This window comes from Corvus hawaiiensis, chromosome 6 (genome assembly GCF_020740725.1).
Source record: "Corvus hawaiiensis isolate bCorHaw1 chromosome 6, bCorHaw1.pri.cur, whole genome shotgun sequence".
Lineage (NCBI taxonomy): Eukaryota > Metazoa > Chordata > Aves > Passeriformes > Corvidae > Corvus > Corvus hawaiiensis.
Window position 1 is genome coordinate 15,658,873 of NC_063218.1, and position 16,855 is coordinate 15,675,727.

A 16,855-nucleotide genomic window follows, 5' to 3' on the forward strand; every position below is an offset into this window, starting at 1 on the left:
TCTGTTCCCACTCTCCTCTTTACCAAAGGTAAGAGTGTCTGCTATGTTATGCAGGAAGTTTAAGCACACAAATCCTAAAGGATCCAAGAATAAAGCAAATGAAAAATATCTTGCTCTAAATAAAATGCTCATCAATGTTAAGTAGTGGTGTTGCTGCAGACAGGTTGCTGTGATTACTGTTAGTCATATGCCTTTCCCCCATCCTGACCTTTGAAGAACATCATGCTATTTGGGGCCAGTCCTAGTGCTTTGAATCCAAGAAGTGATTCAAAAGTGCAGTAAGGCCATATATTCCCACTACCCTGGCACAACTGTGTTTTCGATTGAAAGTGCAATGCTATTTTCCATAATCTTCCTATCAGTCTTCCAACATGAGCTATTTTTAAAATCACACACGCTGAAATCAGCAGTTAAACTAGATCATAACAAGGCTCCACAAAGCCCTCGTGTCTGATGCTGCCCTACACTGGTTGGCACCTGGGAAGGTGTGACAGCAGGCCAAGCCAACTCCAGCACAACCCCCAAAATCCAACATGCCCCTGCAGTTTCAATGGACTTAGTGGATTTTATCAGCAGCTCTCTACATCTAAACAGACAGCCTGTACTTCTTTTGTTTTGTTTTTATTAGAACAAGTAGATGAGCCTAATTTACAAACACTAAACTCATGTCTCAAGTTCTCTTCTGAACAAGCTGACTAGAAGTCCTTCCCTGCAAAATTCTCCAGCTTGATGTGCAGCTGTCTCAAATATTTGTGTTGCATGTGTAGAGCTAAATAGAAGAATCCCATATCTACCCATGTAGGGTGAGCCAGTCGAATATATGGTTTATAATCACCAAATTTGGTCCTACCCTGCAATGCTGGGTTCCCTCAGGGAGCGATAAGCATGGTTAGGAATAACTCATCCATACAAAGCAGAGCGAGCACTGCCTAACAGAGCACATATTGTAACGCAAACATGCCTGGCGCTGAGCAGAGCCATTTTTCAAGCGGCTGCAGGAAAATAATGAAAAAAGGAATAAATGAATAAAGGAATAAATGAATAGAGGAATAAAGGAATAAAGGAATAAAGGAATAAAAGAATAAAGGAATAAATGGATAGAGGAATAAAGGAATAAAGGAATAAAGGAATAAAGGAATAAAGGAATAAAGGAATAAAGGAATAAAGGCCGCGGAACAGGCGGAGCGGAGCCCGCGCCAGGCCAACGCGCTGCGCAACATCGCCACCGCGCGGGCAAGCACCGCCACTGCAGAGAAACCCGGGCTGGCCAAAACACTTCGACTTTCTGGTGAAAAATACTGACAAACATTGGACTTTTTATTTATTGAACTGTCCATTCGAACCAAGCTTGGAATCAAAATCAACGAACCAGCAAGCCAACACAATCCCAGTCTTTGTGGAACTGGCAGGGGAAAGCAAGTATTGATGGCTTGGGAAGGAAGGAAGAGTAACTGAAATATATCTCTGAAGGGCTCAGTACTAAACTTTCACTCTCTAAACACATCTTCGGATTGCAAATGGCATTTCTCTTGCAGCAAAGGTGATTCCAAATGCAAACCAGCCCTACAGATAAGAAAACAATTCTCCCAAATTACAAATTAAAGTTTTGATGTCTGCTGCACAGAGAAAAACCCTGGCCTACTGAAGTTCTCAAACTCCTTTTGATGTCAGAGGAACCCGGATTTAGTTAAAAAGCTTTTAAACACAAATGGTGAATTTAGCTCTCACAAGACATTTTAAAGGTGAAAGAGAAAGGCAGGGGCTGATATTTACAATTGCAGTAAGGAGTACTTCTGAAAATCAGGCTAATTAAGATCACTGAAATTTGGGCTTCCAAACTTGGAAAACACATGGAAAAATGCGAAGAGGCTGCACTGTGATCTGAACTGCCACTTCCAGACTCTCAGTACAACAGTAGCAGATCTGAATCTCCTTTTACACTCTTTAGCTTAAAACTGTACAAATGAAAGGTGATTGACACAGAACCATAAGGCTCTGGGACAATGGAACACGATGCATTTCCAGCTACCCAGTTTGCATTAACACCATCTATTTTGCTTCCTGAAATATGGATACCTGACATTGCCACAGCTGTGAAAATTTATCCAACTATCAACACCACATTTAACTTTAAAAAAAAAATCACTGATTCCAACATGTGAATCAGAAAATCCTGGTAAGAATTGCAGATACAGAAGAGACAAGGATAGCTTTGAGAAATGTTTGAAGGTTACAGCAGACATCTGAATCACAGCCCTCTTCTTCTCCTAAGGTACTCCTTTATGAGAGACTGTGATAAAAAAGCACTGAAGTGATGATGATGCTCCATTGCAAATAGGAATACTCTGCAAGTGAGAAATATTTTTCAGGCCAGTATCACCCACTACTCTATCGGTGGGAATTAACTGAGCCTTAGAAGAGCCTCATGAGGTGGAAAATTATGGTCCTCTTTACAAGATGGAGAAAGAAGGCACAAAGCAAGGATGTGCTTGGTCATTTATCATATCAATATATGCAAAAGTTCATGACGGCAATACCACTCCCTAAGAAAGGAAGAACAGGAAGTTCTGGTGCACTGTAAGGAAGAAAAATGAGCCTCCTGCAAAGTGAAGAGTGTTGAAGAGTTCACAGACCATTCATATCGGGAAACAAAATAAGAATACATGGGTCCCAGGTCTTCCCAAAGAAGGAAGGAGGAACTACTCCTGGGGAAAGTAAGGCATTCAAAGGCTAGTGCAAGATGGCAGAGGTTAGAAGCAGTCTCTAATTTTTCTTACAGTGGTAGTATTTGCATGCCTCCGTGCAAACAAAACCATCATCTCTTTGCCAGTGATGCAGCAACTTTAGACTACCAGCAGAAAGAAATTTTTGACCAGCTGAAGAGATGAAGTTTTAAATAGGAGTACCTCATTCAACCATTATTTTGCTACAAAGAAGGTTGTGCTACCAACATTTCAACAACAGGCAATAATAAATAGCAGCAAAAAATACTAAGTGCCTTCACCTACTTGTGCTATTCCAGCAATAAAGGCATTAAAGCAGGTGGAAACACGCATTTTTTGGGGTGCAATCATGAAGCATCCTTCCTGCTGATCGTAGCCAAGCAGGACGTACAGATGGCGCTTGACTGTGTTGAAAGCTTTAGCGCTGCTGATGTCCGACTCTGCGCTGCTCTCATCCTTGGCCATGAACTTCATGAGCACTGTAATGAGCTGGTGGACAGTCTGGTGGTCAATCCCAGCATCCTCTGGCAGCAGGTCTTTTATTGTATTATCATTCTCTGGGGAAGGTTGTCCTATGGGTACAAGAGACATTGGTATCAGACACTGGAGAACACTGTGTAAACTCTGTAAATCCAAAAACGGGGTACAAAATACACAAGAATTTTTTTCCAGAGTTCACTGCTCCATTTCTGCCCAAATACACACAGTGAAGTTGCAGGAGACAGGCAGGCATTTCTGAGGACATTGTTCCTCTGTTGTCTCAGGCCCAACAGCACAGAAACACCTACTGTGTACACCCAACTCCATTTCTCAGCTTTCCCATAATTAGTGGAGCATCTTATTTCCCATCCCAGTGCATTTCTGCCGAATTGAACACTATTATTCTTCCACATCGATCAAATCCCACTGCCACCAGATTCTCATCTGGTATGGTTATCAGTCTTTCTTCAGTAAACATTAATGGGTATCAGTCTTTGCCAGTGGAAAATGTACAAAATGGCAAAGGTAGGAAATACGAAAAACTGTACCAAATAATGACTAAACAAAGAATGAAGACTTCCCCTATTAGCACGAATCTGTATTTCTCTTAAATAACTTGTATTATTACAAATAACTTGCAAATAAATAGTATTATTTTAATATTCTAATTTACCCATATTCTCAATGTGATATGCTATTCTGACAAGGCACTCCTTTGCTGGTACAACTGCATCTCTCTTAGGTTCTTCACAAGAAAAAACTGCAATGTCTGTAAAGTTTTTTTAAATAATTTTGAAGTATGTTGCATTTTTATTGGTGGGTGAACAAAGGTTTGTTTGGCTGTTTTGCAAAGCATGGGAGATGGTTTTCATTTCTATGACAGATGAAAACTAAAATATGTGGGGGGGCAGGAATTTTCAGACCCACTTCTATTAAGAGTAACTTTCCCTTACTGGTCTTATCTGGGTAAGAAGAAATAACGAACTCCATGTTATACAATATTTTTTTGTTCCAGACAGTTTTCACTGGGATTTTTTACTTAAAAATCTCCCTCACGATTAAAATTCTCTACCCAGGCTTTTGCTGGATCAAGATTTGCAGATGGAAAAAGAAAACAATGAATTCTGAAATAATTAGGATCAGAAATAAAGCAAAAACTATTTTCAGAAGCACATTAAAAATGTACACAGAAAATAATCTTAGCTTCATGGACATAAACTGAGAAATAATCTTATATTCTTATATAATACTACACACAGATTAAAATTTTCCATGGAATTATATCACAAAGACACAATTTTTGTAAGGATGATATTTGACTGTTCTATCCAGCCCTATTTATTTTCATCTCTATAACATGTTGTGAGATTTTCAATAAACCAAAGAAGGCGATAAGATGAAATGAGTCAAAGGATCATTGGTCTCTAAATAATTCCTGGTTCTCCAAATAGAATTCAAAGAGGAATTAATCTGAAAAGATTAAACCATTTTATTTTCACTTGCTGAGCAATATAATTTAGAAGCTCAGCGATAAAATGTTCAATTTTGACAGTGTTTCATAATTCTAACTCTAGCTAACAGATACTTCCCAGGACTTTTCCTGACATTTTACTCTTCCAGAAATATTACTACCCTTTCTGATGCATTAAAGATTTCTCATACTTTACCCTCATGCAAAACTATACAGCAGGAAAGAGTAAACAGAGCTTCACCCTGATTTGTTTGTCATAGCTCTACTAAAGATCAAGTTTATGGAATGTCAGTCACTCCATTATTATTTCTGATGTAGGAACCTGCAAAAAACCAGCAATGGAGAACTACTTGTTTAAAACTGCAAAAACTCTACAATCCAGTTTAGTCAATAGATCTTCAGAGTGTGGAAAACTACTGCTGTCTGGAATGAGTCTTAAGTTATATGAAGCCTGAACTAAACATTCATTTCATCAACACAAGATACAGGGTATCCTGTTATCACATGAGGCTGTTTAAATCCAAGCTAAGAATGCAAAACCAAGACAGCTCTATCTCTACAGTGGCTAAGGTAACTTTTATCCCTTGAAATTTGTGTGCATTTGTATATGCCTATATAAGGTACATTAGATACACACATATATCCTCCCCAACCCTCATCAAAACCTTCTCACATCACCAAACTCACAGACATAGTTAATATACAGCCTCCATGCCTGAATTCAGTCTAGCCTTACCTCTGAAGATTCATCTCTTTATTCATGTGCCCCCTATTTCAGATCCCTTTACCTTCAAATTACTCTAAGGTTTATCACAATGTAACATAAAACATCAGATCACAATTACACCATGCTTCATCATCCCAGCTGTGATCCCTACCAATGAAACTCTCTCAGTGACTGTCCAAGATACTGCAGAGGATACAGGAACAAATACATGATCCTGCTGTTTGATCCATACAGAATGCACACTGAATTCAGCTTGCATTTGGACTGTGCAAGGATGCCCATTTTAGATCTAGAAAGGACAGATGAGCATGAAACTGGTTCATTCAAGTGCCATGTATAAAATACATGTTTTTCTACTACAGATGTACATCCTCTGCTTAGGAGTCAGTCAGTTCCTTAGCCAAATCAGATATGCTCAGTACTCCCAATGCAGTGTTAAAAACTGAAACAAAACTCAAAAATTTCTTTTTACAAACACTTAAGCTTTTAGGAAGGAATAATAAATACTGGGTAGGAGAAAAGGGGCAGTAATCAGTCTTCTAGTTCCCAAATCATCTGTCGTATTCTGAATCATATTATTAGAGTTTTCTTGAGATCAGTAGTTACTAACTACATGAAACATTTTATATACACATTTTTAGTGGAAACTTTGTTTTAACCTTAGGTGATGAACTACCTGAGCCTGGAAAGTAAAGTGTAGAAATACCAAAATACAGCTAATAAAACCACAATGTCTAACAATGCCTACTGTGAGACTGACACTTCTTATGCAAAAAAATTCCTTTAAGCCCAGTATATAGCAGGTGGTTAGAGCCATTAAATGAAGAACAATCATCCACTGACATACCTGTTTATTGCATCATTACATCACTTGTTCCCTCTGTGAGCCTGTGACAACCCACACATATGTTCTGTAAGGAACTGGTTGATTTCCAGCTCTCACTGGGCTAGCACAGCAGGCTATATCCTGCTAACTCAGAAACTCCCCTATTTCATTTCACAGCTTAGTCAGCTCCCACAGTGACAAGGTATCTTCCTTCCAGCTGATCAGCAAGTAAGTTGATATGTTTTGATTATGAATTTGCATCTGTTGGAAGTATTCCAAGTCTTAAAGATGGAACATGAAAAGATCTGAATCTGACATCTCTTCACTTCCAAATCATCAGTCTACACAGCACTCAGAGCAATAACTGTCAGTAGCCACAATTATTGAGAGATTACTTGGACCCTGCTGTGCTGCCTATTCTACAGACACCTGACAGAAGGGCAACATCTTCACAAAATGTCAGTAAATACAAAATAAGGGACTTGAGACATCTATAAGCATGCAGAGGAGACATGTAATATACAGTACTAACAGGCAAAAGTATTCTGTCTGCAGTCTTTAAAACCTGAAGGACAAAGATCAGACTCAAAACAGGTGACCCATGGGGCAAGTCTAGCAAATATTTACTTGTGGGCAATGAAACACAGGAGGGTGAGGCACTGCTGGCACAGCTGACTGACTGAATAACCTCCTCCCAACTCCAAAGTCTTATTTACAACTGGAGGCAGCTTTCAGTACAGATTGAGAGCAAAGCTTCAATTTACACTTTTTGGAACCATGCTGAGATGTGATTCACTCTGCCATTTAGACAACTTCTATCTCATGTAAGTTTATCTCACGATCAGCAAGAAAGTCAGAGTTAGAGCCTTCCTTTTCCTGTTCCATCAAAACACACCTCCCTTGTCAAACCCACCTGGTGTTTGCTCTGGTGTTCCTCCAAGAGCTGGTGCAGACTGCTCATGTCTGGTCAAGCTCACAGCTTTAAGAGAAAACAAGAGCAACTCTGTTTAATAAGGCAGCACTGACATCTTACACTTAGCATATATTCGGTGTTAGCACATTTATGTTCATTTACTCATGCACTGCTGTCAGGCAGTGAGTGTATCTGCTTGGAACATGTCACTTGTGTGCCCTACAGACTTTGTGCACCATGTTCTGTAACTCTAATTTTCTCCATCATTCAATTTTGCTGGTACAAGAGTCATCACACAGGAGTCCCTGTGCAGCATCAGTAATCGGTCATGAAGGATTACCTAAGAATCCCAAAATATTTGCGGGGGGTCTTGGAAAGAATATATATTGCAGTGTTGGAAAGAAAATTACTTTTTAAGTTAATAGATCACTAGCACCCAAGTTCGAAAGTTTTATCAGTTCCTATTGCATGGGTAAGAGCAATGTGAGAGGTCCAATTTGAATATAAGGACTGATCTGTGTTTGCAAAACTCTCTAAATGAGAAGGGCCAAGCTTTATTTCTGCTTGGAAAGGTATCTGCATGGCACTCCACACAATCCTATGGCTTTCCAGCACCTAGGTCCTCCTGTAGAAGCCAGCAGGAAGGATGTGTTGCACGGACATTGTTTGCTTAACAACGGAATTCTGAATATATTCAAAAACTCATTTGAGACATTAATAGTTGTTTTTAAGATGTCTAACATATGCTGCATGCACTGATTAATAATTATAATTAATAAATCAGTAATAGAGGAATTTTTCTGTAAACACTGTATCTATTTAAGACAAAACTACTGCATATTAGCCACAAACAAAATTTAAGATCTAGAAAAGACAAACTAGTCTTGGAGCATTTTATTCTGGCATTTTAAACAGACACATCTAGACACAATGTCTATGTTCTTTGTCAAACTCACTAACTTGTCAGTATCTGAGTAATGCCCAAAGCAGTCAGAAACCTAAATTTGCCATCCCAACTGGATAAATATTGACAAATCCAATGTGTACCCATCAACTGGATAGGAACCTAAGGGAGGAGATACGGGTGTGTCACAAAAACATAGATACTCAACGAATTTTGGTGGTTAAGGTTTCTGGAAGGGAGAGCGCTCTCTTGGACTCGGCGGGTCCCTTCACGCTGTCCCTCAGGGAGCGCACGCTCTTCTGACGGTTGCGTGCGAAACGAGCCCTCTTGATCTTCCACATTGCCGCATCACTGAGGTTGGCCACATTTGTCCGGACAGCAGTGATAGCTTTGCAAATGCAAGGGACCAAGTTAGGATTCATTCCACAGCATGGGGGGGCCTAACTGCTGCCAAGTGCCAAATGCAACTGGGCCCCAGGTCCCACTCAAGCCAAGAAGTTTCATATGGGCCCAAGGGGTCCATCTGCAAGGCACTCATCTACATGCTCTCATTCTGAAATCCATAAAACCCCAAAAGGCATAACTCTGTTAAAAAATTATGCTGTTACTTGACAAAAACAGATTCTTGAAACCAAGATCTGAATTTCAGGCTAAGAGAAGGTATATATATTTTAAAAGGGCAGAACTCTCACAAGTATGGATCACATTTAGTGCACTCATACCCAACCATGGCCTCTAGTTCTGCCTTACTAACCTCCTGTTATGCCTACTCTTACCATCCTGAATTCGAACTCAAAAAACCTGTGAGTGTTATTATTGAGTTATAGTGGTGTTACCAGCAGTATCACTGCATGTCTTAATGGGATCACCAATACTTTTCCATATTCATACCTATAGTGCACTGAAACCCTTTGAGTTTAATCATCTGAGTGACTGAAGTCAGTGAGCCCATTCTTTGCATCACCTGTGTCCTTGAAATGGCAAAGAGAAAGGTTAAAAAGAAATCTGAAAATTATCTCCTTCTTATTTTAAATCACTCTAAAGTATTCCTATTTAAAGATATTGCCCTACATTTGCAGTCAGAGGTGTTAGAAACTATTGCCAAGATTCCATCCTCAGACCACAGCAGCAGTTCCCAGCATTGGGTCAAGCTACTCACACATGGGGAAGAAAATACCTTTGCAGTTCCACCCCTCTCCTGTGCAGCAGTAGCACCACCTGGGCTTTTTTAGGCACTGGGCTCCATGCAAAAGTAGAAGGAAGTGTTAGACCGCTGAGGGAACATATATTGTTCAAACAGCTGTTCCCATCTCCTTCAGGAAAATCAGATGGAAATAGATCTGACTCATGGGCCACCACTTGGGTTAGGAAGTTTTCAATTATTTAGCATTCTAAATAATTATGCATGAAGTAATTTTTTGGCCCTCCCTAGTGAAAGGAAAGAGATTTGTTTTCTCATCAAGAAACCAAGTATGAACAGGACAAACATTTAAAAACTTTTGTCACTGCAATAATAGTTAACTGAGCACTGGCTCTAAGAGTCCATGTATCTCTTATGCTGTGCCCCATACACTAGGGCTTTTTTGAGGGTCAAACAGCGCTCCTAGGGCTGACTTTGTACAGACCACCACGGGACAGGGTTGGCATGATCTGGGACTTGGAGAATAGCAAACATGACAGTATTAGAATATCTACAGTAGAACAAGTGGGTTAATGCGGGTTGCAGGCGATCATAGAACCAGACCACAATCCAACCAAGGCTGCAAACACATCCAAATGAGAGCAAAACACAGCACCCAAAGGCACAACAGAATACAGCCTAACCCATATTCAGGAAGTAAAAAATGCTCACTTCAATTTATTTCATTTTGGCCTGAAAGATCAGTTAATTTCAGAGAATTTATACACACAAGACCTGCAACTCTCTCAGACTCTTGCAGGCAGCTAAAATTCCAGAAGATGACAAAAAGTGTTCAGATTGATTTCAATTCTGCTTACTTGTTGGGAAAGGGAACTCTTTGTTGCAGTCCAGATGAAGCTGCGCCTCCAAAGACAGGGTCTCAAAGCGATTCACAAAGAACTCCCAGCTCAAAGCTGGGATATCTGCTTTTAGAAAATGAAGTAGCAAAAGCTTACTAAGAATTGTGGGCCTATCCTTGACAACCGTGTCAAACTGGAAATCAAGGCAGAGGCAGAGACCCTATAGAGGGAAACAAAAAAAATAACACATAACTGAGATATGAGATCTTTTAAGGATTTCTTTAAAGCAAAGGGAGGTCAAAGCTTGTAACTCCTCCTGTCAGTTAGTACAGGATCAAGGTTTAGCTCTTTTTTTCTACCAAGTCCTTTAAATCAGAACTAATGCTACTGATATCAGTGGAAAGTAAGGTAAATAAAGAGATAAATAAGCATCGTATTTTGAATGTAGAATTTTCTAAGATTTTGAGCAATACAAAGGTACCAGCAAAGTTCTGTCCTACTGCATATTTGGCACACAATATTAAAGTACTTCACTCACACTCCCCGTCCGAGAAAAACCTTACATTTAGGTAACTGAATCAAGCCTGTAATTACAAAAAGAATGAATCACCAAGCCTAAACAGAGGAAGAAAGATTACACTGTGAATTGTATCAGAGGCACTTTGCCTCAAAATTCTTCTGCACATTATTTGCACTAGAATTTTGTCTGTAGTGTTAAAACTTAAGGTTGAGAAGAAAGCCCACACATTAAATATAAAAGTGCAGTATACTGGTCTCATTAAACCCAAGTTCAGTAACTGTGTCACTGAACTCAAGGTCTCTGGAAACTATTTTGAAAAGGTACCAAATGGAATTAATCTAGCAAATATTAACAGCTTTTCGTAGGCAGTAACCTCGAACTCTTGACACACTCATTCTATTCTCCAGAGAACTAGAACTGAATTGTTCTATGAGATTTTTTTTTTTTTATCTTGCTTTTCTCGCTTCCATATCTGCTTAGACTTAATCATGTGAATCCTGACTGGCAGCCTCTCTCACATGCTTGAAGTTACATGCCTAAGTAAATCTTGTAAAGATCGAGACCATGTTTGGTTTTGCTCAAACATATTTTCTCACAGTGAGCTCAGCAGGGTGTCATAAAACTTAGAATTGCATTTTTTTTAATTGAAAAATATCAGATTACTTTCAAATAATAAAAAAAATTACTGTTTTCTACAACAGCAGCTCAAACACAATAGTAATCCTCTGCAGTCATCAAAGTATTTATGGTTGGACTCGATCCTAAGAATTATTTTTTCCAACGTAAACAGTTCCATTACTCTAAGTTGGCAGTAGGGCAGCATCATTTCCCTTGGCTATTCTGGGCATATGTCAAGCACCAAGACCAATAATGCCTGCCTAAAGAGGTATTAGCAGTGACTGTTATGCTTTTCATCTGAACTCCAGGTGAAAAGCCCGTTTCCCATTGGAATGTATTTTTTCCCATGTAACTCACCCACCTGTAAAGCTGGCCTCTTTATGGTGTCAAGTAATAGGCCAGCTCTTGTAGCCACTGCTGGGTTGACATCTTCCACAGCAGTCAGGAAACAGCAGAATGCATGAGCCAAAGAGTACTTCAGTAGGTGGTTTTTTGTCACAGAGTGAATATCCAAAAATCTGCACAACACAGCCACTTTCTCCACTGTAGCAGTCATGCACCCAGACAAGAAAAGAGGCATATTCATTTAGGCAATGATTTATGTACTGATTAATATAAATTTCCTAGAAATATACACAGCTGAGAAAGTAACAACAAAAAGATAGCTGGAAGGAGTTGTAATTTTGATTTTTATTTTCCAAAATGTCTCATCTTCTCCTCTATTTTACTGCACTGTGTGCCATAGTTTTGCACCAAACTATCTCCAAAGCAGCAAAAAGATCATCATCTATTATAGGTCTCCTCAGTTATAGCAGAGAAAGCTCTACCTCTTCAGAGAAGAAACAAAGAGAAAATAGAGTACATTTCTCAGGCCCACCTGCTTCAAATCTCATCTTCCAGTCTTTACTGTTGAAATTGCTGTTTATGATTGTCCAGAAAATGTCAGCTCCATGGGGAAGTGAAAGTGCATGAAGAAGAAGTGGGACTGCCAGGGAAGAAAGCTGAGAGAACTCAGACTTCACAACTCCCCACAAGCTGGCAAGACAAAAGAGAGCAAGCCTGCTTATAAAGACACTCCCTTGATATCCTTTCTTCTAAATGTAAAGAACTTTTCATGAAAATATTTATGAGCCATCCTGGGCATTTATGTGAATACTGTGGAGTGGACTGTAGTAAAAACAGAGTAGGAAAACAGAGCTACTTGCAAATCTTCAACTACAGCAGGTTTTTTCTTGAAAAATCCAGGCTCAAATATTCCTCACTTTGAAATACTTCAGATTTTGAAAGAGTTTGCCTAATTCAAGATAACTGCCATGGAACACAATCTATGCTATGAATTAGGAGTTTCAGCATGACCAGCTACACCACATAAGCCACATGAAGTGTCTTGGCACCACAAATCATGTGCATCCACGAGTAACTAAGAAGTTGGATATTCACAATTTGCTGGTATTTAGATTCAGGACAGATTTTCTAGGCTGCTAAAACCCCAAGTCTTGGAAGATCTTCAGCGAAATTGATATAGAGCAGCTGTTAAGTGCTGACAAACACACTCTATTTCAGAAGATCATATGCTGATGTTTATTCAGCTACTTTTCTGCAGAAGTCCCTTTCTCCAAAGAGAATCTTAAAATGCATGGATTTCAATCCAATTCACTCTGACTCCAAGTGAACAAAATTCCTTTCCCTTATAAAAATAAGGTGAAATACTATTGTTCTCTCAGCTTTAATGCTAAGGCCCTATAAACTGCATGCCTGCCTCTACAACATCCTTTATTTTATTTTGTAGAGTCCAGGAAGATACATCAGTCTCAGGTAATGGTATTATTGAATATGAGAGACTCTGACTCACTGCAAAAGAGGTGGTTCACGATGGGGTAGCCATGATGGACAATGAAGGGTACCTTGATTTCATTTACATCTTAATTGGCCTGTGCAATGAACTCTTATACAGGTTTCTTGATCTTTCCAGACATCCCTACCACTCTTGTCAATTTTCCATTGTAAACTTGCAAATTCTTTGACACTAACAACAAACTTATAGCTGGAGAACCAATTAAGTATGAAGAAAAAATGTGATATAAAAACCCACCTTGAAATCAGCATGTGATCTTGAATATAGGCAAGAAATTGTGGATGGTCTTTTCTTGCTATATACAGGCATTCACCATGAAGACACAGGATCTTCAAACAATTCAGCATGTTAAAAAGAATGTCTGGTTCTTCAAACCTTGACATTTCCTGCGTAAACAGATGTTCTCTCAGCACAGTGACACCACTTCACCAACAATACAAACCAAACTGACAAGTAATCCATGTTACCTGCAATATAGTGTATATGAGCTTCAAGGTAACTGGAAGTTGCTGATAACAAAACTTCCTTTCTGTGTCATTCTTTATCGCTGTTAAAAATGTAAGTTACAGTCAATGTTAAAATTCTTTTATCTGTGGATTCAAAATGAAACTAAAGAATGTTAAGGTGGTGAGAGTTAAATTAATTCTAGGCACATTAAGCATGCAGTCAGTAAAATTAGCACAGCATGGAATTTAGCATGTAATATTTTTGCTACTTTATATGTTCAAAAAGCCAAGATTTCTTTTAACATTTTTTTGGGAGACAGTCACACTTGCTATCAACTTATTTAGAGCCTAGTTATTTAATATGTTGAAAGAATTAAATGCATGATAAAAAAAGTGACTGTGCACTGTTTGACTTGAAAGACTGCTCCAGAAACTTGTATTGTATACGAGTATAAGCACTTCTTTATAGCCTTACTGAAATAACCTTTTCAGCCTCTACCTACCAGCATTTTCTGTGGTCTCTGTGTGATTTCCTGGGTTTTCTCCATGCTTTGGTGCTAATTTGTCTTCCTCTTCTCCTTCAGTTCCTATAATAAACTCAGGTCTAGTATACAGAAGACTATCCTCGAGGTTATCTGTGGGCTCCTTTAAGAATATAATTAGTTAAATTCATTTCTTGATGTTCTCTACATACATGAGGCCATATCCTGCTCTCTAAGCTACAACTGGTGTGACAAACTGAGCTCAAATAAGGCAGACTTTGTTTAGGTCCATGTACATTTGTGCACTCAAATAACCTGCATATCTAATATTTTGCATCAGCAAATGCATACTGACAAAAAGACTGTGTTCCAGACATGGATTTAACAGAAACTGTATATCCATATCAGAGCTGAGGGGGATTCATTCAAAGGGCCAATACCTCACCAAGTTTGTCATCCTTGCCTGAAAGGAGTAACAGACAGGAGCAGGGTGTTTCCTGCACTACTGTTGAGTTACCAGCTTTGGGGCAGGACATACCTCAACCACTTTTACATTGAAAAATGTAAACTCCAGGCTGGAGTTACTTCTGCCTGTGGCCAGGAGCTCAGCATTAAAGGTTCCCATTGTGACATTTATGTTGTAAATTGCAGTGTGAATTCTGGGAGTGCCCCAGCACCCAAAAGACTGCACTACTCGCTATTTTTCGGTTGAGATGAGAATCTGTACTGGAGGGGCATGAGATGATTTTTCTAGCACAAGTTATTGACTATCAAATGCAAAATAATGACTTCTAGCATACACATCAAATTAAATTCTGAAAATTTGACACATAAAAAGGCATCATTATTCCCTCCACTGAAGAAATAAACTAATAAAAATCTGCTACTAAATGCCACAGCAAATGAGCATCAGAATAAACAGAATGATGCTTTCTTCTCAACTATCAGACAGAAAAGTTATGTATAATAGACATACAGCTCAAAATAAATTCACCACACCACCACCACCACAGGAAATACTCCAATTCTTCTGCAAAGCTACAGAGGACTTTAATGGTGACTAGCAACTTGAGAGTATCTGTATCTGATAAAGTTGGATACTCAACCTGAAGTACATTCAGTTTTCCCACAGCACTCAGCATTTTAAATGGTCAAGCTCCAACTAAGGCTTGCTCACTTGACAACTGATTCATTCAAAATCATTAATCATTTTAAAGCATCCACTCTTTGCTTTTAACAAAAGCTAAGTATTAACATTTCACATTTTATTCGAGACACAGTATGATTGGAGTGATGCACTTCCAAAGTGAAATAGCACGTCAATGTTCATGGGGGAAGAGTTCATAGTGGATGAATATTGCCATCTTCCCTGGGTTCTTTGAATCAATTTGAACTTAGGAAATTTTAGAGTTCAATGGCATTTTGCTTTAAACTCCTGAATCCTTCATGCCAAAAGTCAGTGCAGCTTTGCTCCCTTGAGCACAATGGAATGAGAATAGTGAAGGAGTTTTTTAGCACACCAATAATACAGATCCTTTCCTGCTCTGCTTACCACAAGCCTGATTTCTTCCTTTGGAGCAAGCTGTTCCAGCAGCTCAAAACCCAGCTGGTAACACAGAATGCTGGACTGGCACAGACCACATTCAACAGCTTTTTCATCTTTCTGACAGGTGTGAGAACCACCCCAGGGTGCCTGGAACACATTGTTTATGATGGCTATTATATCTTTTGAGATGCTGTTCTCTAAGCCCAAAGTGACACCATCATCCTGGAGTTCCATCTGAAAGAAAGTGAAAAGATTAAGGATTTATTATTCATTTAAAAGGCACAGCACTGACTTTCTGCTTCTTCCTACATTTCTACTACTTTTATATTACAGTACTGGAAAGAATTTGAGATAAACTGTAGCTCAGAATTTAACTTGTCAAGGGTGTTGATGCTCAAGCCCAAACAGCTAGAGTAAATAGACAATTTCAAGCACAGAATCCATTAATTTTACCTGGAGACTGTAATCCAAAACACTTATCCTTGGATTCACAATGTACAAACCTAACTATCCAAAAATTAACCTAACTAACCTAAGCTTATCAACATGTCTCTGCCTCTAGTCTGTAAAAATAAACAAATCTCCAATGAAAAGTTCCTTTCACTAGTGTGAGGTTAGTATCTAACCTGAATGTGGAAGTACATAACTTCATTGAACACAAATCTATAATTTCTATAAAGACAGATGACAGCTGTACTGGGATTTAAATGCCTTACACTTCATGCCAGGCCCTTAGCAGATAGAGAATCAATATAGGATCAAAAGAATCAATGCCAGGCCCTTAGCAGAAAGAGAATCAATACAGGAGAGCCAAAAGTGACTACAGAACTTCAGTGTTCCTGCCATGTGGATGTTTTTCTTCTGCAAGTACCTGCTTCAGAATTAGATCAAACATCAGAATGAAGCAATTAAGATTCATTTCTTCATCTTCACACTCAAAATCAATAGTTTTTCCACTAGGGTGTCCAAAATTCTTGAAAGGGCTGTGGAAAGGACTACGTATTGGGCTCCGAAATGGGCTCTGGAAGGGGCTTGGGAAAGGACTGAGCATGTTGTGCTGAACTCTGCGCCCAGGGTCAGAAGCAACGCTTACCTGAAAACATAAAAACATCAACATGTACAAATGACTGTTAGACATTTAAGCAATCTCATTCTATACGAAAATGCCAAAAATAGCAAGAACTCTGGCAGCCTTGCCATTCCCTTCTGTAGCTCTTTTGCAAAATACACAGGTGTCCCTTAACGCCACTGAATAAGATATGATAGAAGTACAGGAACAATATTCTGCCCAGATGTGTACATTCTCTCAAGCTAAGCAGCTGACATCCATTATGTTATTCCTACTAAGGAGAATTTCAACATCA

General features: G+C 39.1%; 1 protein-coding gene across 13 annotated transcripts in view; it reads right to left on the minus strand.

The window, feature by feature from the left end:
- Positions 1-16,855, minus strand: part of UNC79 (unc-79 homolog, NALCN channel complex subunit) — a 107,529-nt gene that overhangs the window by 55,674 nt on the left and 35,000 nt on the right. For all 13 annotated transcript variants that reach the window (XM_048307079.1, XM_048307069.1, XM_048307068.1 and 10 more), the window contains 11 exons: positions 16,363-16,584; positions 15,498-15,725; positions 13,967-14,108; positions 13,485-13,564; positions 13,255-13,403; positions 12,040-12,197; positions 11,524-11,705; positions 10,043-10,244; positions 8,253-8,432; positions 7,141-7,206; positions 3,009-3,295 (listed from right to left, as the gene is read on the minus strand). In XM_048307079.1, the coding sequence (XP_048163036.1) occupies positions 3,009-3,295; positions 7,141-7,206; positions 8,253-8,432; positions 10,043-10,244; positions 11,524-11,705; positions 12,040-12,197; positions 13,255-13,403; positions 13,485-13,564; positions 13,967-14,108; positions 15,498-15,725; positions 16,363-16,584 (1,896 nt within the window). The remainder of the gene's footprint in view (positions 1-3,008; positions 3,296-7,140; positions 7,207-8,252; positions 8,433-10,042; positions 10,245-11,523; positions 11,706-12,039; positions 12,198-13,254; positions 13,404-13,484; positions 13,565-13,966; positions 14,109-15,497; positions 15,726-16,362; positions 16,585-16,855) is intronic.